At 43.5% G+C, this 27,626-nt stretch overlaps 1 protein-coding gene across 2 annotated transcripts in view; it reads left to right on the top strand.

Moving 5' to 3' along the window:
* The window catches only part of SCIN (scinderin), a 96,253-nt gene that overhangs the window by 38,144 nt on the left and 30,483 nt on the right, over nucleotides 1-27,626 (top strand). For both annotated transcript variants that reach the window (XM_007053213.4, XM_043541135.1), the window contains exon 4: nucleotides 2,530-2,679. In XM_007053213.4, coding sequence (XP_007053275.2) covers nucleotides 2,530-2,679 — 150 coding nt within the window. The remainder of the gene's footprint in view (nucleotides 1-2,529; nucleotides 2,680-27,626) is intronic.

The following is a 27,626-nucleotide window of genomic DNA, read 5'->3' as shown; positions in this document are numbered from 1 at the left end:
AAAAGGACCTCGGGGTGACAGTGGACGAGAAGCTGGATATGAGTCAACAGTGTGCCATTGCTGGCAAGAAGGCCAATGGCATTTTGGGCTGTATAAGTAGGGGCATTGCCAGCAGATCGAGGGACGTGATCTTTCCCCTCTATTCGACATTGGTGAGGCCTCATCTGGAGTAGTGTGTCCAGATTTGGGCCCCACACTACAAGAAGGATGTGGAAAAATTGGAAAGTGTCCAGCGGAGGGCAACAAAAATGATTAGGGGACTATTTTTGAACACATGACTTATGAGGAGAGGCTGAGGGAACTGGGCTTGTTTAGTCTGCGGAAGAGAAGAATGAGGAGGGATTTGATAGCTGTTTTCAACTACCTGAAAGGGGGTTCCAAAGAGGATGGATCTAGACTGTTCTCAGTGGTAGCAGATGACAGAACAAGGAGTAATGGTCTCAAGTTGCAGTGGGGGAGGTTTAGGTTGTCTATTAGGAAAAAGTTTTTCACTAGGAGGGTGGTGAAACACTGGAATGCGTTACCTAGGGAGGTGGTGGAATCTGCTTCCTTAGAAGTTTTTAAGGTCAGGCTTGACAAAGCCGTGGCTGGGATGATTTAGTTGGGATTGGTCCTGCTTTGAGCAGGGGGTTGGACTAGATGACCTCCTGAGGTCCCTTCCAACCCTGAAATTCTATTACACATAGTCTGCTTCTAGGATAGGTTATCTGACTTCTGACACATTTCAGATGCTCTAAACAAACGTTAATCATTGTGACAATTGAAGAATCCCCATAGTGATAACTAGATCCTGGAAGGGCCTACCTAGGGCCTGACCTAGACTCAGTGAGAGGCTTTGCATTGACTTCATGTGGTTTTGGATCAGAACACTGGTGAGCAAACTCTCCAATACAGAAGAGCTTTATTGAAGGCCAATAGGCATTTGCTCTTTTGGAAGTGCCTTTGAGTGACCCAGACTTTAGTGATGTGTCAAAGCAGCAGTGGGCCTACACGAGAATAGCAATCTAAAATGAAAGGTCCTCAAAACAGGAATTAGCAGACCAAATTGAAGGACTTTTGTCCATTTTTGAGAACCAGACTCAAAATTCTGAAATGTTTGGGTGAGGTTTCTTTGGCTCTGGTTTCTGGCTGGAATCAGAACTGCAACTGTCAAAGTCCCCGTGATAAATGAAAGGGTGGGGGGGCTCCCTTTTATGGACACCCAGCCAACCAGTAGCTATAAAATCCTTCTTAATAGCTGTTCTCTAATTGCTCTACCTGTAAAAGGTTAAAAAGTCTCACTGTGATGCATAGGTAAAAGGAAGTAGTGGGCACCTGGCCAGAAGAGCCAATGGAAAGGCTAGAACTTTTTAAAATTGAAAAAAGACTCCCCTTTTGTCTGTCTGTCTGTTGTTCTCCCCGGGAGAGGCAGACAGGGCCGCAGCTATGCTGTAAGAAGCTTGGGCCAGGTATGAAAAAATCATCAGTATTATACCTAGAAACTACTAATTTAAAACCCCAGATATGTAAGTTGATCAGGAAATGTCTAGGAAGATGCAATTAGGTTTATTCCTTTTATTTCGTTATGGCTTGTGGATTCCTCTGTGCTAACCCCAGGTGCTTTTGTTTTGCTTGTATCCTTTAAGCTGGACCTCAAGAAAGCTATTCTTAGTGCTTAATCCTTGTAGTTGCTTTTTTAAAATCTAGCAATAGCCTGAGTTCCCAGATGTATTTATTTTCTTTTTTTTATTAATAAAATTTACCTTTTTTAAGAACAGAATTGGATTTGTGTGTCTTAAGAGTTTTGTGCACATGTTGCTTAATTAGCTGGTGACAACAGCTGATTTCCCTTTTTTTTCTTTGTCAGCTCGTGCCTGGAGAGGGGGTGAAAGGGCTTGAGGGTACCCCACAGGAAGGAATTCCCAAGTGTGCCCTCCTGGGGTCTAAAAGGAGTCCTACTTGGGTGGTGGCAGCATCTACCAATCCAAGATCAGAGAAAGTAGCTGTAACATTGGGAGTTTAATACAAGCCTGGAGTGGCCTGTATTAATTTTTAGAATCCTTGCGGGCCCCTACCTTCTGCACTCAAAGTGCCAGAGTAGGAAATTAGCCTTGACAGTTCCATAAGAGGGGCTGAACTCAGAGTGTTCCTCATTGGAAGAAGTACCAGAAATTTCATTTCTGAGATTGGGGAAGAAATTTCTCATGAAGAAATTCCAAGGGATTCAGCTTGTTTAGATAAGCTTCAGATAAACAGCCAGATTTTTGCACTTCTGGACCAAACCAAAGCCCTAGTGCATAGACACTATGGTGAGTGAGGCTACATGAATACTTCAGTTATAGCACCAGTCTATATGACACAAAAACAGTCTTTGATCCAGATCCTCAACTGGTGTAATTTGAGGTAACTCTATTAAATTCAATGGTGGTGTGCTGATTTACACAACCTGACAGTCTGGCCCTTTGTGTTTTAGTAACAGCTCTAAAGTATTTCATAATTCTGCCCTTTGTTGATTCTGATGACTGAAGTATCTGTTCTCATTTATTCTAGGAAATTTACCAGTGGTGTGGCTCAACATGCAATAAATTTGAGCGTCTGAAGGCTACTCAAGTTGCTGTTGGCATTCGGGACAATGAGAGGAATGGAAGATCTCAGCTAATTGTTGTAGAGGAAGGAAGTGAGCCAAGACAACTTACAAAGGTATACACTGTTCAAATACACTGTTATCCAGACTTCTGGACGTGTCCTGCTGCCATAATACTTCACCTCAGGATATGTCATCAGATCTCATTATCTAAGCAGGACTGGACCCAGTCTTTACATAGACGAGATCCTCACCGGACACCCATCAACTTCATTGCTCTGTTGTAAGAGTGCTGTATACACAACACTGCTAGGTGCTCTTCCCTCTCAGTCAGGACTGAGCTAGTGCCCCAGCCTAGTGCTATGAGATGATTTACTCCCTTTATGTGCTGTCTTTCATGGCCCCCTTTTTGGAAAAGTAAGAATGTTAGCCCTTGTGTCTTGAACAAATCCCAGTGGAGTAATTACATTCTACAAGCATAAATTCATCCAGCAGTTTCCCTAGCAAAGTTATTCCTTTCCTCTCCTAAATAAACAATACTCATATAGGGTTTGGTCCTATGGTCTTTGAAGTCAATGGAAAAGCTCCCTCAATAGTGCAGGATCAGTGCTAGATAGAGTTGTGGGGAAGTTTATGGAGGGGAGAGATGAGTGGTGGGAGTGCCTTGAAAAGCTTGTGAGAGAACTGGTGAAGGGAGTGTAACAAACAAATTGAAGGACTTGGGAGGGAGGACAAAAGTCCTCGTGCATTGCTTTGGAACATCACAGCTATTAGGAACACCTTTGTACTATGGAGCTAGTCCATGGGGACTTGAGTAAGTCCCCTTTTATTCTATATGGCAAAGTTATTTTTCATACACAGAGATATTTAAAATAATAACACAGACTTTGAATACAGTCATATGTAAAAAGATTATCAGCTGAGTCAGGTCATGTCTACACTAGGGGGACTGTACTGGCATATCTACAGCACTGTAGCTATTCTAGCATGACCCATAGTGTAGACACAGCCTGTACCAAAGGAAGAGGTTGTTCTGTCGGTGTAGTAACATCACCTCTCTGAATGACAGTAGCTTGGTTAAGGAAAGCATTCTTTTGTTGGCCTAGCTGCATCTACACCGGGAGTTAGGTCGACATAGCTATGTGACTCTGGGGTTTGGATTTTACATACCACTGAGCAATGTCCCCGTGTCGACCTAAATTTTAAGTGTAGGCCAGGCTTCAGGGCTTGTCTACACGTGAAACGTGACAGCAGCACAACTGCAGCAGCCAATGGGAGGTGTTCTCTAACTAGTGTAGGTAATCCACCTCCCCGAGGGGTTTGATTGATGGAAGAACTTGATCTCGCACTCTCTACACTTGGGGTTAGTTGCTCAGCGGTTTGATGTAGCCTCAGTCTCATTTAATCACCGAAAGTGCTTGCCATTATACGCTGGCTCCATGCTCCAGCAGAGTCCTGGGGGGGTTGGGGCTGTAAAGCCGCAGGGTGTGTCTGGGGGGTCAGGGCTCTGGGTTGAGGCAGGGGCTTGGGGCTTCTTCCCTGCAGGAGCACCAGGGCTCAGGGCTTTAGACCGGGGGAGCACTGAGGCTCAGGGCTTCAAACCTACGGCTCCGTTCCCAGCTTCAGCTTGGTGGGGGACACACCATGGATTGGCGCTTCAGCCCCAGGACTCTGCTCCCAGTTTCAGCCTCGCAGGGGGTGCCAGGGATCAGGGCTTTAGCTATGAGGGGGAGTGCCGGTTTCAGCTCCAGCACTCCTCCCATAGTTAGAGTCCCGGCGCACACCCTCCCCCACCCCTGGCAGAAACTGGGAGCAGAACTGCGGGTCTGAAGCCCCAATCCCTGGCACACCTTGTGGGGCTGAAGCTGGAACAGAGCAGCAGGGCTAAAGCCCCGATCCCCAGCACTCCCTCCAGGTCTTAAGCCATGAGCCCTGGCGCTCCCAGGGGGAGAAGCCCTGAGCCCCCTGCCGGGAACCCTGGCGACTCCCCCTCCCCACCTGGAGTCCTGACCCCTCTCAACCCTACAGCGGCAGCCCCAATTCCCCCATAGCAGAAGTCCGTAGTGTCTTGTTCAGCGTTACAGACTATTTCAGAGTTACAGACAATCTCCATGCCCGCGGTGTCTGTAACGCTGAGGCTCTACTGTACTTCCCCCTCTAATTAGGTGCAGATCAGGTGATGAGAGGTGCAAGTGTCCTGATGTGCACTTTCAATTCGTTTTCAAATTGCAAAATTGCATGTGGATATTTTGGACATGCAATGCACCTTCAGAAAGGGAGGCCACATCTCCTCTACTTTGAAAACATGCCCCTAAAATAATTGACTTTGAAGTCTAATTTGCCTCAGGGGCAAAAGGCACAGAACCTGTTCTGCTCTATTGCTTAAACAATTATTGCTTACAATCAGCATGACAAAACAGTGGTGCACCAGAAACACAGTCTTCATGCACACTCCATTAGTATTGCTTCATGCAGATAACATGGGGCAGAACACACGCCAAATCAGAAATTAAATGTGCCTATTCCATTTTGCTGAAGAATTATTTTATGTTCAGCGTTTTGCTCCTTTCCCATTTTGGAGGGGGCGGGGGAGAGTCTGAATGGGAAAAATTGATTTAGAAACATTAATAAATTCCGAGTGTGTTAGGAGGTTAGTATGTGAACTGTAACCAGATCACAATGTTGGTCAACACTTTTCAGCTGTTGAAGATTCAGAAAACAGGGGGAGGGAAGGGGGCGTGGCATTTCAGAAGGAAAAATTACAAATCTGCCCCTCCCCCACTTTTAAAAATCTTCTCTAGAGCTGGTTGAAATTGAGTAAATTTGGTTTTTTTTGTTTTTTAATAGGGTTCCCATCCCTTAAGCAATCCCCCACCACCACCCTACACACGCACGCACGCGCGCGCACACACACATGTCCATTTTCAACTAGTTCAGGACCTAATACATAGTAGATATTATAAAGGAAAAGTTACACCCATTCATCATTAAGGCGTTGAGGGCCCTGATGAAGTGTCACCTCTGCTCCACTGTGATGCTCAGGAATGCATAATTCTGTGATATCCCAGCTACTAGACTATACAGTATTTGCTTCTTTTTTTTTTTTTGTCTGCGCTGCTGCCTGATTGAGGACTTCCGGTTTCACAGGGTGTCTGGTTGACTGGTAAGTCCGTAACTCTGGTGTTCGGTATCTTTGAAGAAGTCCATGGGGTTGTGTGGGAGGAAGATGTTACAGGCTGGGTCACGGATCTCATCACAAAGCCCTCATTCAGCTGTGGTTCTATTAACTCGTGTAAACTTCCTGGAACCTATAGAGACCTAGACAGGTGATTAAAAGGACAGGGAAAATGCCACGGTTGTAATTTGATTTCCCTGTCTTGGAAAATATTAGTGAATAATGATTTTCATTACTTGCCCAGCAACAATGGAGGGAAAGTTTCAGCTTTTCCTTTCTTACGAAGGTAAATATTAAGGTGGGAGACTATTGGTGAGTTAAGTGAACAGTGTTTATTGCTCTGATTGCTCACCATTGTGACAACTCTTCTCCTGTGATCAGCAGTACCAGGGAAGTTCTGCGGGCAGTACTTCAGGCGGCAGGGGTGGGAGTGTTGGCTCAATAAAGAAATATGGAGCTGCGCCTGCATGCCTCCATCGCACGCCCAGTCATTGCAAGCTTTAGGGAAATGTGCTGTCATATAGCTACTAGGCCCGGAGTTCTCACCACAAATGTTTCAGTGGCCCCAGAGTGCGGCCACCAAATCTTGCTGGTTGCCACTATGACAGTTTTCTCTAAAATAATTAATTTAGGAAAAACAAATAAATATGCACATAAACATGTCCAAATCATAGTTATTTATGTAGGGTTTTTATTTGTACACTCAATGATAACAATCATTAATAATTAATGTACAGTTATCTCTATTCTTGACTGGACCTAAGCAGAATAGAAGCACAAATAAGGTGTTTTGCATGTTCTTATCTTTTGGTGGTGGTGGTGTTTTTTTGTTTTTGTTTTTTTTAGACTTGCTAGCTAGTAAGTCTGCTCCTGTGAAAAGTGATATTTGTATATTTGTTATCTAGCTCTGAAGCAGTGATGAGTGATATTTACAAACATATACATACCATTTTTCACAGCAGACTTACTCAGCCCTGGCAAGCCGGGGGACAAATTAAGCCCCGACGGGGAGGTGGATAGGGAGACAGCGGGGGCCAAGGGTGATGGGGTGGATAAGTGAGGGGCTGAGGCAGCAGTGTGGGCCAGGGGTGTTGAGGGGGGTGGTGAACCCGGAGACCGGGGTTTTGCCACTGCACAGCAAAAACCCAGAGCTGAAAGCCCCATGGTCAGAGCCGGCCACCTGGCACCCGCCACCCCAGGCCTGAAGCCAGAAGCCTGAGCCCCACCTCTCCTGGGAAGGTGGGGAACTCACACCAGCTGTCTGCTCCTCTGGCGCTTGTGGCTCCAAATGGGGGCAGGGCCCAACCCCTCCTTGCAGCCCAAGGGAAGGAACCACTGCTTTGCCCCCACCCTCACCTGCAATCACTGCCCAGGAGGCTGTGGCCACAAGAAAAGCCCCTGGTGGCCACATGCGGCCAGGTGGCCGCATTTGAGAAATGCTGCACTAGGCCATCTCTCCTCTTTCCTTCTTTAAGCATCTGTCCCCTGTTGTTCCCTTTTTGTTTGATCTTTTGTGGCTTACCCTTGCTCCCCATAAAAGAGTGCCTCTTTGCTTTTGCTCATAAGACTTCCCTAATGCTGTTGGGTAGATCGGAAACGTCATTGTATTTGTTCACTTTGGTGTCAGAGAAGTGGCATGGGCCGGGGCAGAGGAGGGTGCCACCCATTTCCCTAAAAGATAAATTATAAAATGAGTAGGTGGGAAAAAGTGAGATTCTCACGATCCCGTACCAGACTGGAACTCCTGAGGCGGTTTTCTCCCTTGGATGCAGGCACATGGCTCTTCCTGTTGCTTGTGAACACTCACAAATAGATCCTATTCTGGTACGCAGTTTTTCTTGCTGATAAGATGCCAGGCTGCTGCCATATAAGTACATGTTTGCAATGCAAATACAGATGAAGAATTTACAACAGAATTGCTGCCTGGGTTGTAGGAATTAGTTTTTTGCCTCTTGGTGAAAGCCATGCCCTGCGTTTGGCTTAATGCACAAGTGTAGTTTTTTTTGCAGTTTGCAGAAACCTCTGCAGTCTAAGCTTCAGTTGTCTGTCAGGGAAACTTCTCCCCTACCTGAAAAACTTTCCAGTGACATTTGCGCTCCTAAACTTTTCAGTGACATTTGCGCTCCTAAATCCCTTAGGAGACTTTGAAAATCTTAATGATCGAGTTTACTAGCATTAATGTTTGTGTGGAGGCAAATTTTACTCTTCAAGCTGGCAGAACTTGTATTTCTACTTGAAGAACAAGAACATGTGACTCAGCTGACCAATCACAACTAAGCATGAATATTCTAAATTTGTGCTGTGTTGATCAATCTACAGAGTAAAAAAAGTATTGAACATTGACTTAGGAAAAGTTGGCTAAGGCCTGATGTACACGTAACATTATATCAACAAAACTGTGTCGCTCAGGGGTATGAAGAGTCCACACTCTGAGTGTTGTAACAACGCTACCTAGCTTCCAGTGTAGACCATGTAGAATGCTTCCATCAACCTAGCGACTGTCGCTTGGGGAGGTGGTGTTCCTACTCTGACAGGAAAACCCCTTCTGTCATTGTAGGTAGCGTCTACACTATGGGGTGGCGTTGGCATAGCTACGGTGCCAGAGCTATGCTGCTATAGACCCTGTAGGGTAGACATGGCCTGAATTAACTACACTGATCACTGTGAGTTATTCACTTAGTTCTATGATTGGATCTGATTCTCAGCTGCTGCTGGGGTGATCAGAGAACAGGGAGAGAGACCCTATTTTTTCATCTCTAGCAGTTCTATCTGCAGTAGATGATTTAATCTGTTGGCTGTATTACACCTGTCACACGGTGCGTTCTCTTCCCAGCACTAGCCCTGGGAGGAGCAGCAGAGAGAAACGCTGATATTATTAGTTTCATTCTCCTTCTGCTTTCGCTACTTTCACGAAGGGCAACGGTACGAACTAGGATCTCTGAGGTTGTAAATTGGAGAAACTCCACTGAAGTCAACAGAGCTACTGTAGTGACAGTTTTACACAGCAAATATAGTAGCCTTATGTGACCAGAAGCAGGGGTGCAATACTCTCTTGAGATTCGGCTGGAAGAACTCTAAAAGTGTCAAACAAAAGAAGTAATTTTCTAGCCCCCCTGGTTGTGGGTGAAACATAAAGCCTATCAGCTGAAAAAAAAAATCCCCAGAAGAACCCAAAATTGATTAGTTTAATAATCTCATCATTTGGGGGGAGGTGTGTTTGACTCATTGTTTTTTAACTTTGGGTTGGGAATAATGTGAATCTAATGTAGACAACCAGACTTTCATAGATATGGGTTATTTCCTCACTCTTCAGTCTTTGGAAGGAGAGTTTTATCTTTCAAATGAACAGCTTTATTTTGCCAGTTGGCATCTTTTCCAAGTCAGAGTAACTTCCCTGTAGATTCCATCCAGCTGTAAATGTCAGGAAAATTGATTACCCGGTCAATTAATTTGCTGAAAAATAGTTACCATCCTTATTGAGTGGCAGTGTTAGAAAAGAAACAGTCACATGTCAAAAATTAATATGTATAAATATATATAGTGAACACTATAAACTGATACTGATCCCATCTGTTGCTCACCAGTGTAATGGTACTGTAGTCACCTTTCAGTGACAATCCAGAACTCAGTAAGGAGAGCAGTTACAACAAATGTTCTTTTATGGTCTCTTGCACCTACAATATCTTTTCCTGTCCCATTAAAAAATATGAGGAATGAAACTTTAGCCATTCCCCAGCCCTGTTTCTTTCTTAACCTGTTCACATCAGGTTTTTTGTTTTTTTGTTTTTTAAAGCAAACCCTGTTTAAATAATCTCACACTGTTTCTTTTGAGCTTTGATGTTTTTGGATCTGTGGGGAATAGTTGGTGAGTATGTTCTCTTGATTCATGTTATGCATTTCACAGAATTATAGAAATGTGGGGCTGGAAGAGGGACCCTGAGGGTATGTCTACACTGCAATTAAAAACCCGCAGCTCCCCTTGCCAGCTGACCAACTTGTGTGGCTCGGCCTAAGGCTGTTTAATTGCGATGTACACATTCGGTCTCAGGCTGGAGTCCAGGCTCTAGGAACCTGCAAAGTGGGAGGGTCCCAGAGCTCGGGCTGCAGCCCGAGCATGAATGGCTACACTGCAGTTAACAGCCCCTTAGCTTGAGCCCCATGAGCCAGAGTCAGCTGGCATGGGCCAGCTGCAGGTGTCTAACTGTAGTGTTGTAGACATAACCTGAGAGGTCATCTATTACAGGCCCCTGTGCTGAGGCAGGGCCAGGTATACCTAGACCATCAGATTATGGCTTTTATTGTCATCCATCTTTTATACTTTTAAAGAGTACAGAGTTTCGTTAAAGCATTAAACGTTCATAGTTATGTTGTCAGAAACTGTTCTTGTATTAAGAATTTCTTGATAGGAAATTAAGGTGTTGTCGTCTTGGGGAAAATTTTCTGGCATTGCTATGGGTATTCTACAATAAAAGTGATTTTATTCTGGAATAGAATCTCTGCTCCACTACAGCTATGCTAGGAAATTTCCCTGTGTAGACAAGGCCTAAGATTTCTTGTAAAACGGATTAAGGGTACGTCTGCACTACAAGTGCTGTAGCTGCCCTGCTGTAGTGTAGATGCTTGCTACAGCAATGGAAGGGGTTTATCCATCACTGTAGTAAATCCACCCCTCTGAGAGGTGGTAGCTAGGTCCACAGAATCCGTCGACTTAGCGATGTCTACACAGGGGCTTAGGCCAGCTTAACTATGTCCTTCATAGGAATGAATTTTTCACACCCCTGAGCAATGTAACTAGGTCAACCTAAGTTTTACATGTAGATCATGCCTAAATAACTGTATTCACTCTTCTTTGAGCCTGTTAAGCAAGTCCCTTTTAGAGTGAGACACTGATTAGCAAGGTACTTGAGTACTTGCATATGAATAGCTGAATAGCATTCCTCATGTTCTTAAATACTACTCTGAATCCCAGAGCCTGAGTGGCAAGTTCAGTATTTACAGGGATCTTTATCTGAACTCCATAGCATCTTACAAATACCTACTCCTTAAGGGTCAAACTTTCCTCCTGTGCAGTCACATTAGGGCTAGTCAGATGGTTGAAGGAGGCTTTTCTAAGTGAAGGGGTTAAACTGGACTAGGACTTAGGAGTTCAATTTGCAGCACTGCTGCTGTCTTGCTGTGTGACTTTGGGCAAATTACTTAGCCTCTTTGACTGGTAAACTCTCCCACCGTTTGGCGACGTAGGGTACGTCTTCACTAGCAACGTTAAAGCGCTGTCACGGCAGCTCTTTAATGTGGCTGTGTAGTTGCGGCACCAGCTCTGTGATAGATCTCCCAGCGCTGTAAAAAAAATAAAATTAAAAAAAAAAAAACCCACCCCCACAAGCGGAGTAGCTACCAGCGCTGGGAGCACACCTCCCAGTGCCTGTGCACTGTCTACTCTGTTCTTTCACACCCCAGAGCGAGAAAGTCACAGTGCTTTAAAGTGGCATTGTAGACAAGGCCTTAGATTGTTAGGTTTTCAGGGCAGAGACAGCCTCTTGCACATTGTGTTTGATACTTCTCCCCACAGACCATTGATCTTAGTTAGGGCCTCTAGAATGTTGCTACTATACTCCCATAAATTAGTTCCATCCATTTCTGACACATGTTGCAAAGCACTGGACCTGCTTATTAGCTACTGTCAGACACTTAAGATATGGCATTTTCTGAAAATCATGGGTTGAATATCACATGTAATTTCTCAAGGAAAAAAGATTGGGGCTATCTGGCAAAGTAAATAAGTTATTAAAAATTGCATAATAAATTATCTGTTTCTATTCAGTGGCATTTTGATCTTTTGTCTATTAAAACTGTCTGACTGATGAACATGTGGGTTATTGACTGGCTGAAGTATAGTAGTTTCTGCATCCAATGAGGTTACTTTATTGCTCAGTTTATGGCAGCTGAAAGCATACGCTGTTACTTTATCTCTTCACAGCATTCTGGCCGCACTGTAAACTACAAATATAAATAAATTAGTCATCTAGTTGACCTGCCTTTCATGCAGTCTCTACTCAGTGGAGTGGCTAAAATTATTAGCTGTAGTGTAGATGGTGTGCATAAATATGCTTTCGGGGTTCAGTCATGTCTCAGCAGAGCACTGTGGGGGAGGATGCAAACCACCCACACTTCAATGCATGACAACATTGTTCTTTCTGCGCAAGACTCAAAAGGCAAATAAAAAGAGCCCACATTTATTATTGTTTTAAAATCTCATGATTTGTAGGCTAATCTCACTATGTTTGGAGGTCCTACCCAGGATTCATGAATGGTTGGTATTGGTGTTACTGGTTTTATTAGGTTTCAGAGTAGCAACCGTGTTAGTCTGTATCCACAAAAAGAAAAGGAGGACTTGTGTCACCTTACAGGCTAACAAATTTATTTGAGCATAAGCTTTCGTGAGCTACAGCTCACTTCATCGGATGCATGCTAGTAACCTCCCAGCAATCTTTGGCACTGGTGCTCAATTTTCTTCTGTGTGTGAACGCAATTCTTGTGAAATGCTGTTTGTAACTTATTTAAGAACTAGCTTGTTTTGCTGCTTTCAGAGTTTGGTAATAAAAGGAATGGGCAACATTTTTGTTAACCCCTTGCCCATAAAGATTAGTGGTGATTTTTCCCCTTTCTCTCTCCTTAATAAGGAAGCATAGCTTGAAAAGCCCAGACCTTCAAAGCCAGACTGTGATTCACAAAACTGCTCAACTGCCGCCTAACCCTGTAGGTCAGGGGTGGGCAAACTTTTTGGCATGAGGGCCACATCTGGGTATGGAAATTGTATTGCAGGTCATGAATGCTCTCGAAATTAACAATTTAGAAATGTTCAAATAAATTCTATTTAATAAAGATACATTTTAGTGGAAATAAACATAAAACCTTACTTACTATTATAAATATACCATTATAACAACGTATTACAATAATTAAACAAAACTTACCCCCTTCCCATGCCCTCTTTGATTAATGTGGGGGAGGGGGACTCTATGGGATATAGCATGGGGGGGGCTCTATAAGAGATGTTAAAGCGGGGGGAGGGGGACTCATGGGGTGTGGCTTGGGGGGTGCTCTACAGGGACGGTACTGGGGACTCCTAGGGGCCCTGCTGGCAGTAACACTGAGGTGGCCGTACCATGCACTGCCACGGGCAGAGGCAACCTAGCTGGGATGAGTGCGGCCCCTGGGCAGTTTTGAGAGTCTCGAGGGTGGGGCTGTAGGAGACTGGGAGGGTCTGAGCACGGTGATTGGCCGATGAGGAATGAGGCGAGTCTCTTGGAAGAGCGGTACCTCAGGGATTGGTTGATGAAAGAGCTTGTGGTTTCTAACTGGACTCAATTAGGGGCAGTATCTTGTGATGCTGCTAATCTTGATCATTGGCTAGTTTGGGCGGAAGCTGGTGCAAACAGAGTGGCACTTTGGGGATTGGGCGCGCTGCCGCGTGGGGTGGGGTTCTGATTCTGCAAATGAAGTCTGGGTGAGCGGTGCTGTCACGCCTGCGCAGTGTGGCTCCGCGTGCAGGAAGATGGTGCTCATCAAGGAATTGTGAGTCGGGGGCTGGGGAGCACCAGGTGGGCAGAATGGGGCAAGCCCCTGGCTCCGCTCATCGACTGGAGCGCCGGAGCAGGGCAAGCCCCCAACCCTGCTCGCTGGTGGGAGCTCAAGAGCCGGATTAAAAGGTCTGATGGGCCGGAGGCGGCCCGTGGGCCGTAGTTTGCCCACCCCTAGACTACAGAATCATAGTCTCTCTTGCTCTCTGGTCCAATGACTCTTTAAGTATTTATACGAAGTGGAACAGCTTCAAGTGAGGGAGCCACCCTCCCTCACTTTGCCCTCAGGATGTGCCACAGCTGAGTGGTTATCATGCCTCTTCTGAGAGGTGGGAGATCCCTGTTCAACTCCTATCTCATGCTTAGGCAGAGGTGGGAATTGTAATTGTTTCTCACATCCCGGGCAAGTGCTCTAACCACTGGGCCACAAGGTGGGCTCCTCCTCTGGTTTTGTGTGGAATGAGGCAGGCACCTAACTCATTTGCACAAAAAACGACCTAAGCGTCTGAGCCGTCTGATTCCAGGAGAGGGATTCCTGTTTGTAGATTGCAAACAGAGATAGGTGCCTTCCTGAACCTGGGACTTAGGTGCCTATCTTTGTGAGGGGGCAGGGCTTACGAAACACTCATCTTGTCAGCATCTCCTATTGGACTGCTTAGACTACTCACTACTCAGTGTGCTGGCTTTGGTGGATAACATTCTTGGGTGCCTATCTTGTCCCATTCATTGTATAAGGAGCCTGGGCACCTAACCCGGGCTTTGTGGATTGCAGTGTTGTTCCTGGCACTTAAAAGTTAGGTGTTGCAGTGCTCAGCATCACAACACCCAAGGTTCCTTTGTGGATCTGGGCCTTTCTCTAACTAATATATCCTGGGCTCATAGGCTTATCAAGGGCTTGCTTCTTCCATATAGGGGAAAATAACATGGTCGCTGCCCTCACAGCACTGAGAAAGCAATAATGTCTAATACCGCCCTTAAAATACCTTTATGTCCATTAGGAATAGGGCGACCAGATAGCAACTTGAAAAAACGGGACAGTGGGTGTGGGTAATAGGTGCCTATATAAGAAAAAGTCCCCAAAAACGGGACTGTCCCTTTAAAAACAGGATACCTGGTCACCCTAATTAGGAATATAAAAAAGGGGATTACCTGGTCTAGAAATGGAGTATAAACAGTTATCTTGAGAGACTTCATTCCTTTTCCTGAACAACATATAGCATCATAGACCCCTCAAGACTTTCACCAGGAGGCAGAGACCCTGAATGACTTATAGATGTAGCCCCACATGATAAACCAGATAGCAAGGAATTTAGAGAAATCATTTGACCAAATTAAATTATGACGTGGGAATAAGTAACCGTGAAAACAAGTTGCTTCTCTGCAGAAAGCCCCATATCAAAGAGACAACGAGAACAAACATTTGCAAAGGAGAGTTGAGATCTCATTATGCAACCAAGAGGTAGGAGAAATGGAAACAATGAAAATCACACCAGTTCCTTTTGAGACCACTCACATGCAGCCAAATATAAACAAATAGGGACGAAGGGGAAATTAAACTTTCATGAGAATGTAGAAGACTTTAGAGGATAAGTCACTTTATCATGCATGAAAACCACTGTCAACTGATTATGCAATAAAGGGACTGAAATGACACTTAAAGCTTATGAGTTACTATTACAGTGGTCACCTTTGATGATATACTGTGCAGTTAGACCACACACATCTAGTATAAAAGGTGAACTGATAGCCATTTCACTTTCCAAGATTCCAATTTAGGATGTCAAGTTTCTGCCTGTATGCCTCATATTGGTTTCAGGCATTAGTGACTGTAATCTAGTGTTGCAAGAGAAATGTAGAACTCTGAACTGAGGTCTTGTCTGTTAGTGATAGAGAAACTAATTCTAAACCATTTTTTTTAATTTGAAATGTACTCCATAAAACTGCAACTCCCAGTAAGAAATCAATTTGGAAAAGAATTTTCAATTTCATGATTTTAAAATGCATTTCAGCTCTCTATAATCATTTGACTGCTCCAGGTATTGTATATCTAGCTGAATTCACCTGGTGTGCTGCACAATGCATCAGGCACACCCATTCTTACATTCCACTAACTTAAATGAACATAAATTACAAAGGTAGCACAGCAGATGTTGTGACCAACAATAAAACTGTTAATCTATCAGACTAGTGAGCAGTGAACTGATGGTTGTCATCGAAGACAGCCATTAAAGATTTTAAAAGTGCAAAGCTCTATTTTGCAGAGAATTACATTTCAACATAGTGTTTTATTTTAATAGAAATTGTGGCAGGAAATAGATCAGGATAACCCTAAACAACAATCCAATAAATATTTACATGTCAGTTTTTAAAATTCTGGCCAAAACATTTGCTGGCTATTACAGACCTTTTCAATCCTATAGGCCAAATTCAGCTTTTAGTAACACTGGTATAAATCTGGAATAACTCCATTTACTTCACTGGAGTTACTCTGAATTTACATCAGTATTACTGAGAGCAGAATTTGGGCCTACATATTTTTAAAGCTGTAAATAAGAATTTGTAACACTGTGAGTCAATACAGTCAGGGAAAGAATACTGCAAATGGTTTTTGTAATGACTTATAAAATTTTAATTTGTTTGAATCTTGTTTTATTAAAAAAAGTTTTTTTTTATAAGATAAGGAATATATGTGACATAGAGCCAAAATGGGTATTGTCGTGTGTGTGTGTGAGAGAGAGAGAGACACACACAAACACAGATATGACAATACCAACTTTGGCTCTGTCTCTGTCGTGTGTGTGTATGTGTATATATATGTATATGTGTGTGTATGTGTATATGTATATATAGCAATGTTTGAAAAATAAATAGTGACAATACAATAGTATGACTAGAGGCTTGTTTCTTGAGAAGTGTGTAACTAAACACCTACAAAGAAAAGGAGTACTTGTGGCACCTTAAAGACTAACAAATTTATTAGAGCATAAGCTTTCAAAATTGGTTAGTCTCTAAGGTGCCACAAGTACTCCTTTACTTTTTACAGATACAGACTAACATGGCTGCTGCTCTGAAAACTAAACACCTACTTACCTTGTATAAATCAAACCATACATTTTTTTTTTATTGGTAAATGTTGGTAACGTCGATTTCACTGTAAACACACAAACCAACAGAAACATATAATTGAAATTTACAAAGAAAGAAAAATGTTGTTCAAGAACATATTGGACTTTGAAAAACATTTATTTTTGCATATTTTGACATGTGATGTTAACAAGTTGTATTTTAATATTATAAAGACTTAACATTTTGAATCTCAATATCTGCTGTCATTAAATAATTGTCTGGCTTCCCACCACCCATAATTTCCCACAATTATGAAAATTTGAATAGCTAAAAACAGGAAAAAATGCTTAAAAACCCACAGTTTTCCATAACTGTGAAAATTTAAATCAATAAAAATTGAAAAATGCTTTAAGATAAACATTAATATTATCCATCTACATTTTTATATATATAAAATTCTGCCAAGGTAAATAGTAGTGAACACAAAAGTTGTTTCCAGCATTTGTGCTGCTTAAGGGAAAAAAAACCAAACAGGGCCATCTTTCATTTCTGTTGGGTGGTAACATGTAGAGCATCATAGGAAGGGAGTCCCAGCATGATGTCTCATAGATGCTGTATTTATTAGTCATCAGTACAATTTTGTAAACGTCTTGCATGCAGATATTTGTTTCAGTGATCTAAAAGATCCAAATGTAATGGAACTTGACCTTATCTTGGAAAATAAAATAATCCGGAGGAAGGTTATGTTGAATTAGTGAGTGTGCCTTATTTTTAATCGTAACTTTTAACAACAAAAATCCAAGGACAATTAAACCATTAAAAATACATTCAAACAATATTGTAGACTGAATTTCAGCTTACAAGAATAAGGAAATTCTGAATGTGAAAAATCAATTACCTCAGATTTCCAGACAAATGTAGGAATGTAATGTAACACCGAAGTATCGAGTTTTTCTTAAGCACCAATGCGATGAGAGATATCAGGAGGCCAATTTCTTGTTTCATGCAAATAGGTACAGTTCCTTTGGTTTCAGTGGAAAGTTGTCTGTTTACACATGCTGAGAACTTGACCCAGAGTTTCAACCACAGAATTTCCCTGTTTTCTGTGTGTTTAAAGGCAGATCTCTAATGCTATCTGAACACAGCTTTGGGTGTCTGAATAATTGATAAATACAGAAGTAGAAAAGGTTGTTGCATTATATCCTTGGCTGCCCCAATCAACTCCCCGAAAAACAGGGACCTTAGGGTGCATACTAACAGAGACCTCAGGCCAAAGTAACATTCATAATGGGAAAATGCTTACGTTAAAATAATTGATAGGGTGCTTATTTAGAGTGCATTGCCTTCAATCCAACAGTAATCATTCAGCAATACTGTCCAGTATGGATCAGACACTGGGTTGTAGCCATGGGCTTGCATTGTGGGCCGTGCAGAGCTACACACCCTGGCAGAACTTCTGGGAGGGATTGTGCCTCAGAAGAGAACCATATGTGGGGTGAGGAAGGACTTTTCCCTCAGGTCAGATTGGCAGTGTCCTTGGTGGAGGGGATCGCCTTCCTCTGAAGTGCTGGGATCATCTGAGTATATCTCACTTAATGAAGTCCCTGTTACTGCCGGGGCCTTGGGCACCTCAGTCCCTCCTGTTCTCCACCTGTGGCACTCAATAGTTTAGTCTCCTGAGGTGTGTAATCCTGTAACGCTTTGATCTAATTCTGATCGTTGCTTGTAGGGGTTAGTGTGGGGGTACTGGGAGGTGTTGGTGGCCTGCGATGCACAGGATGTCAGACTAGCTGATCAGGTGGTCCCTTCTGGCCTTAAAAACTCTGTCTATGTCTTACCCGTGCTGTGCTGCAAACATTTTAACTAGGGGTCCCTCAAACAGTGTCCACCTCAGTTGAGGTAGAATGCTCTAGCCTTCCCCTGCCAAATCCCTCAATCCCACCAGCTCCTTCACCCAACCTATTGATTCGGCCATCCCCACCCTCTCTCAATTTATCGTGCTTCCCTTTTCCCAGGGAGGTTCCTCCTGGGAACTTTTCCTCACAGCAACAGTGGTGGCAGTCGAGTATCCAGTATGGCAGTATGATTGTTATTTTTATTGTGGGCTCTAGTCATGGACCACATGGGTCCTGTACAGAGAGGGAAATGAGGGTCCCTGCCCCAAAGAGCTCGCAGTCTATGGAATCCCCAGCAGGTCATCCAGTGAGTGAGTGGGTGGGTGAGGAGCAGGTCCTCTCTGGGGGTGGGCTGGGTGGTTAGTTGGGAATTGGAACCCCAGCTCCCTGAGATTGAAGTGTTCTCCGACTGGTTTGTGAATGTTATAATTCTTGACATCTGATTTGTGTCCATTTATTCTTTTACGTAGAGACTGTCCAGTTTGACCAATGTACATGGCAGAGGGGCATTGCTGGCACATGATGGCTTATATCACATTGGTGGATGTGCAGGTGAACGAGCCTCTGATAGTGTGGCTGATGTTGTTAGGACCTGTGATGGTGTCCCCTGAATAGATATGTGGGCACAGTTGGCAATGGGCTTTGTTGCAAGGATAGGTTCCTGGGTTAGTGGTTCTGTTGTGTGGTTGCTGGTGAGTATTTGCTTCAGGTTGGGGGGCTGTCTGTAAGCAAGGACTGGCCTGTCTCCCAAGATCTGTGAGAGTGATGGGTCGTCCTTCAGGATAGGTTGTAGATCCTTGATGATGCGATGGAGAGGTTTTAGTTGGGAGCTGAAGGTGATGGCTAGTGGCGTTCTGTTATTTTCTTTGTTGGGCCTGTCCTGTAGTAGGTGACTTCTGCGTACTCTTCTGGCTCTGTCAATCTGTTTCTTCACTTCAGCAAGTGGGTATTGTAGTTGTAAGAATGCTTGATAGAGATCTTGTAGGTCTTTGTGTCTGTCTGAAGGGTTGGAGCAAATGCGGTTGTATCGTAGAGGTTGGCTGTAGACAATGGATCATGTGGTGTGGTCTGGATGAAAGCTGGAGGCATGTAGGTAGGAATAGCGGTCAGTAGGTTTCCGGTATAGGGTGGTGTTTATGTGACCATCGCTTATTAGCACCATAGTGTCCAGGAAGTGGATCTCTTGTGTGGACTGGTCAGTGGAATGTGATTCAAAATTAATAAGAGTGGAGGGAGGACCAGCAATAAAGTGGTTAAAATAGTGTGGTGTATGGCTAATACTGACATTACGAGTAAGCATTCAGGGTAAAACATTAAATCCAAGATGGCTCCATAATGAAAGCTGGGCTGCTTTCTTCCTTTGCATAACTGAATTACTTTATTATACTGAGCAGGTAAACAGCCCCATTTTCATTATCCAGCTTCTGTGGCTGTAATAGTGAGCTCTGGAGTGTTTGCATACATTGTGTGATTTTCCCAACAGGTGTCTTTTATGACTGGCCATCCTTCCTCCTGGAAAAAAGAAAAGGAGTACTTGTGGCATCTTAGAGACTAACAAATTTATTTGAGCATAAGCTTTTCGTAGTTAAGGGGCTCGAAAGGGAGAGTTAATTACATTCCCACTCACTTTAACATAAAATGAGATTCAGACCCTTCCTGTATAATGAAGCAGGATGAAATTCCCAGATTGTTTCAATACCTTATGATGTACCAGATCCAGTTAGGGTGGCCAGCTAGGATATAATGAATTTACATGAGCAAACCTTCTTAGTCATAAGAGAGTTTCACTGCATTATAATGGAGCAACAAGATGGGATTTTTGAAAGCGCTCAGTGTTGGCCTAACTCAGCTCCCACTGAAATCAACAGCAAAACTCCCCTTAACTTGAATGGAAGTAGTTAGGCCAACACTGAGCACTGGAAAAATCCCACCCACTGGATATTTTAAAATACAGTTTGTAAATGCTTACTAGAACTGGGAATTTCCCCTATATTGTATAACGTTTCACTGTTTGTGGCCTAGTACTGGTCCCATTGACATCAGTGGGAAAACTCCTGTTGATTTCAATCAGCGCATGCATCAGCATTCACGTCACAGCCCCCATCAGTATCTGGTCCAGGCTGGGGAAGCTAATGATCTAACCTGCAGACAAAATTCGGTGATGAATCCTGGTCATGTGCCACCTGAGGCATGTTGTGCATATGCTCAGAAGAAGCAGCACATGATCAGGCCACTGGGGCTTGCTTTGAAGTATTTAACAAACCGTTCTGAAATATGCAACTCTCTTTGAAGATTTGCTTTGGTCATATTGTTAGAAGCATAAGCCCCTACCATCATAAATCATACAGAGCTTCACAGGAAACAAATGCATGTCTTTCAGACTAGACGCAACATGAATTTCCAATATAAAAAGCAGGCCCTACTCCCAAAAAACCTTTAAAAAATCCCTTTCTGGCTTCTTTCATGCTACATATAGAAGCTAAAAAGGGCGCAAGAGCTAGGTGACCTCCAAAGGTTTTTAAAAAAAGAAAATAGAAAAGGAGTACTTGTGGCACCTTAGAGACTAACCAATTTATTTGAGCATAAGCTTTCGTGAGCTATAGCATCCAATGCATCCGATGAAGTGAGCTGTAGTTCACGAAAGCTTATGCTCAAATAAATTGGTTAGTCTCTAAGGTGCCACAAGTACTCCTTTTCTTTTTGCGAATACAGACTAACACGGCTGTTACTCTGAAACCTAAAAAAAGAAAAAGCTCCTTTGAGGGCCATTCAAAATCTCCCAGAAGCCACTGTGGTTTGAGCCACTGAATTTGAGCTAGGCCAGTGATACTCAGACTAAGGCTCGTGAGCTGCAAGTGGTTCTTTAATGTGTCTCCTGTGACTCTTTGCAGCACATGATATTAAAACACTGTGTGATTTAATTATTAACCAATTTAAGTTATTAACCAATCAGGATGCTTTTACTATGTTATTAACCAATTGTAATTGATAAAATAATAATAGTGGTCAGTCATTTTGCTGTGAGAATAATATATGTAAACTAAATATTTCCCCTGTCGTACTGTTTAAATATCAATATATTGTACTACAGTAAATGAAACAAAGAATTCACACTGCTGTGGCTTTTTTTGGTAATGTTGATTGCTAATTTGGCTCCTGAACCACTAAGATCTGAGTATCAGTGAGCTGGGCACTCACTGGGCTGTGCAGCTGCAATGGTATAGTAGAGCACAAGTGTGGATGAGAAGCAAAACTGCACCCCCACCTTGTCTCTAATATCCTGGGACCTACATGGCTGCAGCAATGCTGCCCATAACACCATAACAGATGCAGTCTAAGAAAGAGGTTGTGAAGAAAGGTGGCTGGAGCCTACCATGCCCTTGCTCAGACATGAACTAAGCCTATCCTGCCTGACTGATGTAAGTACCCCAGTGCTAATAATGTATAGAAAATGCACAACCACAGACAGGAACCACATTTAAAGGGCTGAAGGTGATAGAAGGATAGTGCGTCTTTCTCCCTCTGACCCAGGGACCTGTTGGTGCCAACTGGCAGAGGGCACAGAGATACATAAGGGTTACAGGGATTCCCTGGATCTGGTTTGGTGATCTGGTTCACCAACGAGTGTCATGTAAGTTCTCGAATGGAAGCCAGTGTCTCAATGGTCATTATAATAATTGCAAGATGTATGTACAGACAATATGTACATACACATGCACATGTATTGAAAATTATATTCTTCAGGTCTGTGGGTTAAGGCAGGTCACCAGAAGGTGATCTACACACACTTCTCAGGCAAGAAGGAAGAGATGCTTATCTCTCTTTGACTGGGCACGTGTGTATTGGGTGATGTCCATTCACAATGGAAGCCTATCTACAGTCTGAGCCAAATGCTAATCAAGATTGTAAAAACTGACAAGGGAAAAAACAAGTAGGTTGGGGGTGAGTCCTGTTTGCAAGTAATGAATTTTTGGACATTAACTGTAGACAGAGGCAAAGTGCATCGTTCACCTAGGAAATAACTGATGGTGGGCTTGCTTCATGCACAGAAGATCACAGCACATAACGCTTTGTTTCCAATATTTCAGCTTACTATCATTTGCATCGCTTTTCTTTTGTTAGAAACACTTCTACTTATTTCCACTATAAATGAATCTCAGTGCGGTGAGGTGTAACTGGTGAGCTGTGGTGTACTGAGCCTTTGGGAAGAGCTCATCTGGTAATTCTGGTTTCAGAGTAACAGCTGTGTTAGTTTGTATCCGCAAAAAGAAAAGGAGTACTTGTGGCACCTTAGAGACTAACAAATTTATTTGAGCATAAGCTTTCGTGAGCTACAGCTCACTTCATCAGTGTGCATCTGATGAAGTGAGCTGTAGCTCACGAAAGCTTATGCTCAAATAAATTGGTTAGTCTCTAAGGTGCCACAAGTACTCCTTTTCTTTTTTCTGGTAATTTTGTTAGTGTCCAGCGGATCAGGGGCTGGACACTGCAGGGGATGCTTGGAGGGTTTGGGGGTTGGTATGTGCCTGTCACTAACCTGTACAGACTGCTTGTGGCCTATAGAGGCCTGGAAGGCAGTGCTTCTGTGGTCATTTGGTGGGAGGGACAATTTTCTGCTCCATTGCAAATTGCCATGAGCTCTGTTCTCTGGTTTAAAATGTTTTGAACTTTCCTTGCAATTCTGAGGAAATAATCCCCAAGAAGATGGAAAATGTTTTGGTATCAGAAGTCTTCATTTCTCTCCTGTGCTGTCCACCTTTCTCTTCTTAGCAGCTCTGCTGTACCACCAAGACTGTGATCTGTTACTCACCGTAGCATCCCACATAGGCATAAATGCTGAATATAAATATTTGGTTTTGCAATGTGGTTAGTTGGAATAGGATAAGTTGCAAATCTGAGTGCCAAAATAAAACTTTCTTCTGTGAGAATTTAAAAAGTGTGCAGGCATGTAAAAGGAGTTCCTAAGTGTGATTATTTGCTTAGCAGAGAGAAACAAAGGAAGCTAGGTACACATAAGAAAAAGTTAGGGCTGTCTTAAAAATAAAAGGCTTTAGTTTATTATCTGTGCATTATTGCTTTTTGCTTTAAAACTGAACACCCACATATCACTAAATAAAGAAAAAGTTACTTAAAAATAACTAGGGGGAAATTTTCCAAAGGTGCCTAAGTCCCATTTTCAAATGCAACTTAGGGCCAGATTTGAGAAAGGTATATTATGTGTTTAAAGATGCATATAGATGTCTAGTGGGATTTTCAAAAGTGCCTAGATGCCTATTTAAGCATATAAATACCTTTAAAAATCTTTAGTAAAGTCACTTCTGAAAATGGATCTTAGGATCCTAAGTCACTTAGGGCATGGCTACACTTGCAGATGTAGAGAGCTTTGAATTAAACCAGCTGTGCACACTGACAGCTGCAAGTGCACTGGCATGGCCACATTAGCAGCTCTTGCAACGACCACAGAGAGCAGTGCATTGTAGTCGCTATCCCAGCATGCAAGTGGCTGCACTGTGCTTTTCAAATGGGGGAGGTGGGGTGGAGTGTGACAGGGAGTGTGTTGTGTGTATGTGAGGGGAGAGAGAGTGGGTTTTTGGGGGGCTGAGAGCATGTCAGTATGCTGTCTTGTAAGTTCAGACAGCAGCAGACCCCCTCCCCTACCCCTCCGCATTCCACACTAATGGCTTGATTTGTTTCGGAGCAGATAAGCAGCCGGCTGTCAGAAACGGAGCTTTCAAAGGGCATATCCGCATTCCTACAGCGAGTTCAAAACAGTGACAAGAGTGGCCACTTGACTTAAGGGGATTATGGGACGTTTCTGGAGGCTAATCAGAGCACAGTAATGCAACACCTCGTTCACACTGGAGCCCGGGCGTTTCAGCCAAGGTGCACCCAAGTGTTAATCTTCTCGCCGATGTGGAGTACCAGGAGCGCTCTAGCCGTGGAGTCAGAGTGCTCTACATGCCTTGCCAGTGTGGACGGGTAGTGAGCTGGGGCGCCCGGGGCTCCTTTAATGGTAACTAACTCACAAGTGTAGCCAAGCCCTTAGGTGCTTTTGAAAATGTTAACCAAGGTCTGTTTTTAGAGTGTTGCAGATTAATGACAGCATGTTTTACCACATCAGAATAGTAAACAGTTTATATTCAAGTTACTCTGTACAATATGTCTGCAAAGCTGCAAAGTACTGTTTGATGGAAAGCTGCCAAAGCACAGTGCCCCACTTTTAGGAAGTCAAACATGGTACCAGGAATCAAATTATGATTTATGTTTGAAACTCTGGAGACAACAGAAACCTGTTCAATTGTAGCCTGTAATTTAAATATTAGAAATGCTTTTATTATTTCCTCCACCGTATTCTCAACCTCCACTAAGGTCGATGGGAGGTCTCCTGCTGTCCTGGGAGAGGTGCAGACATGAGGAAGGCTGCAGCTGCTGCTATGAATACCACAGGTACATAATTCCAGTCAGAACCTGCTGTCTGTGAGGCAGCTTAGCAAAGCTTCCTTACCTTGAGCCTGCCTCCCTTTCTCCAAGGACATGAACCTATGATTGTAACTTTCTCAGTGGATAAGCAATCAAATAGAAAAGGTGGACTTGTGGCACCTTAGAGACTAACAAATTTATTTGAGCATAAGCTTTCGTGAGCTACAGCTCACTTCATCAGATGCATTCAGTGGAAAATACAGTGGGAAGATTTTATATACACAGAGAACATGAAACAATGGGTGTTACCATACACACTGTAACGAGAGTGATCAGGTAAGGTGAGCTATTACCAGCAGGAGAGCGGGGCGGGTGGGAGGGGGAATAGATTTATTCTGCTATTCCTAAATTGACCATGCAGTGTCAAAGGAGGTTTTCGCTGGTAATGCTGTGTTTATGCTAATGCCAGACAAACAGAAAGCGATTATGACTCGAGGTGAGCCCACTGTTAGTCATTGCAGCAGGACCGCCCTACAGCCACAAAACCCAGTCACCCTCTGGGCAGTAAGGGATGGTAGCAGCACTAGTGGCTTCATTTGAGAGTGCTGCCTGACAAGGAATGAGGTAGTTGGGAGAAAAAGGGGCTTCTTGCTTTCTTCTGTCACCTTCAGCCCTTAAAGCTTGGTTCTACTTTGTGGTCATTAAGCATTTCCTATGGATTTTTAGGACCTTGGCCTTATAGTGGCACACCTGTGGGGGGCACTGTAGCTCATGCCCAAGCAGGGTAGGCTCCTGGCATGCTTCTTTTATTCTTTCTTAGACTGCATCTGCTACAAGCAGGAGGATGGAGGGTGGGGAGAGTAGGGAAGATGGACAGATAGTGGGAGGAGCCCTGGCAATGCATCCCTACCCACCAGCCAGAGTAACACAGAAAGAGATAAGTACTTTACAGGTTGACCCCTCAGAGCAAGTTGGCAACAGAGCAAAAATTGTGGCCCTGAGGCTCAATTCTTTTTCAGATCTGCTTCTGGGGCAGTGCAGCTCCCCACCATCCCTTACTCTGGGCTGGGCCTAATGGCACAGTCTCGCCCATTAACAGAGGAGAGCAGTTTCCCCCTGTTTTGTGCGCAAAGGGTAGCAACACTTTAGTCATGGAAATAGAGTGACTTACTGCTGCTTTTGTATTGGTAAGTGGAGGTCAAAATAGATGATGAATGCTGTCTTTAGTGTAGCTGTGCTGACCCAGGAGGCCCGGGAAGGAACTGTGACTTCGGGTCACCATTCCTCACCTGCTTCCTCTTTGCTCTAGAAGGGAAGATAAGTTACCACATCCCTTTTCAGGGTGAAGCCATGGCTGTTCCACCTTACCTCACCAACTGGTCTACAGGGGGCCAAAAGAGCATGGGACAAGCTACTTCTCCTCAGCTCCCAGGCTCTGAATTGTAAGCTGGGCAAGCCTTAGTGTGGTCACACAGGGAAGGGGATAGATTTCTTACTCCTCTCAGTGGCCCTGTTACGGGTAGGAACAGTCTAGCCCTGAGCAATTTTATTCACTGTAATGGATTGGTTCACTGGAATGAGAATTTGTCTCCATGCATTGGTTCACTGGAGTTGAACTGAGATTTGAGGTGATTTTTATTGTAGAGGCACATTCTCTGTGACAGCCTCCTCTCTACTTAGGAGATTAACACACAACCCCCTGTGAGTGCTGATGAGTTCACACAGAGATTGTGTAGCTCAACACTAATCATTCTGCATCCACTATGAGGGATCCCCAGTGCACGTGTGTATCTTTCATTCACACAAATGGTTGATAGATATCTGTGCACATTGGGAGGGCTTGAAATCCATAGTGTTAGGAAATGGCAGTAACTCCTTGTGTCAGCGAGTTAAGCAAGAAAATGACAAACTCTCCTAATCCTGTTCGTTTTCAAAGGCATAGAGCAGTAAAATATCATCAAATCCATGAGACAATATTGACTTCTATAAATATCTGACTTCCTTTTCTTTATCTTGCTTTTTGGGCAGTAAATTAATCTCCTTATATATATGTAAGATGGAAATTGGAGTTTTCTGAGATACAATACTTTGGCTCACAGCTGCAACAAACGGCTCAGCTTCAGCCCCAGAGACTGATTATCTATAATAAAGAGAAAACACAAATATTGTTGTGGTACTAGTGTAACCAAATTCAACAATACAAAACTGGTTTGGTCATTGCAGATTGGCCTAAATGAACCTTTGTCTGACCTATTGTTTCATGTGATTCACACTTCCTTCTGTATCTGTCCTCTCCTTCAGCTGTAATATTTCCAGCCAGACTCTCAGCTCCCCATAATCTTTGTGTTCCCATTAAATCAGTGTCTGCTTTGTTAGGACGTGTACCTGCATTTCAAGGCAGGAAACTCCTGTAGTTAAAACAGCAAGAAATAGACTCTCTCTTCTGCTGAGATGTGTTTAGCCAGGATTACCCTAGTATTCCTACAGGGTAGAAAGTTTCTCTTTGTTTGGTTTTGCTTAAGAGTGAACCTTACTTTTGTATTTTGCACCTTTCCCAGAAGGCTGGCAGATGCACACTGAGGTTGGGTGATTAAACAAGGACAGATAACACTGCTGCAAATTTAAGTTGTACCTCAAATATTTCAAAGAAGAAACATGAAACCATCAGAAATCAGGGAGAATTCAGGGTTCCATTAAAATCTCAAACAGCATCTCAGGTTCACAAACACATCATGAGTCATGGCTTGATGCCACTGACAGCCAACTTGTTGTCTACCTCAAAAACTGCCCCTTCACAAACATGTTTGTCTTCAGGTCGACTTTACCTCCTTGGACCCAGTGGTCCCTTCGCAGTCTTCAGAAGGAAGCAGGTGGTCAATTCCTACTCTTCCCCATTCACTGGAGGATGTTCAGAGCCTCCCCAGATA

This window comes from Chelonia mydas, chromosome 2 (genome assembly GCF_015237465.2).
Source record: "Chelonia mydas isolate rCheMyd1 chromosome 2, rCheMyd1.pri.v2, whole genome shotgun sequence".
NCBI classification, from domain to species: domain Eukaryota; kingdom Metazoa; phylum Chordata; order Testudines; family Cheloniidae; genus Chelonia; species Chelonia mydas.
This window is presented reverse-complemented; position numbering and strand designations above follow the sequence as displayed.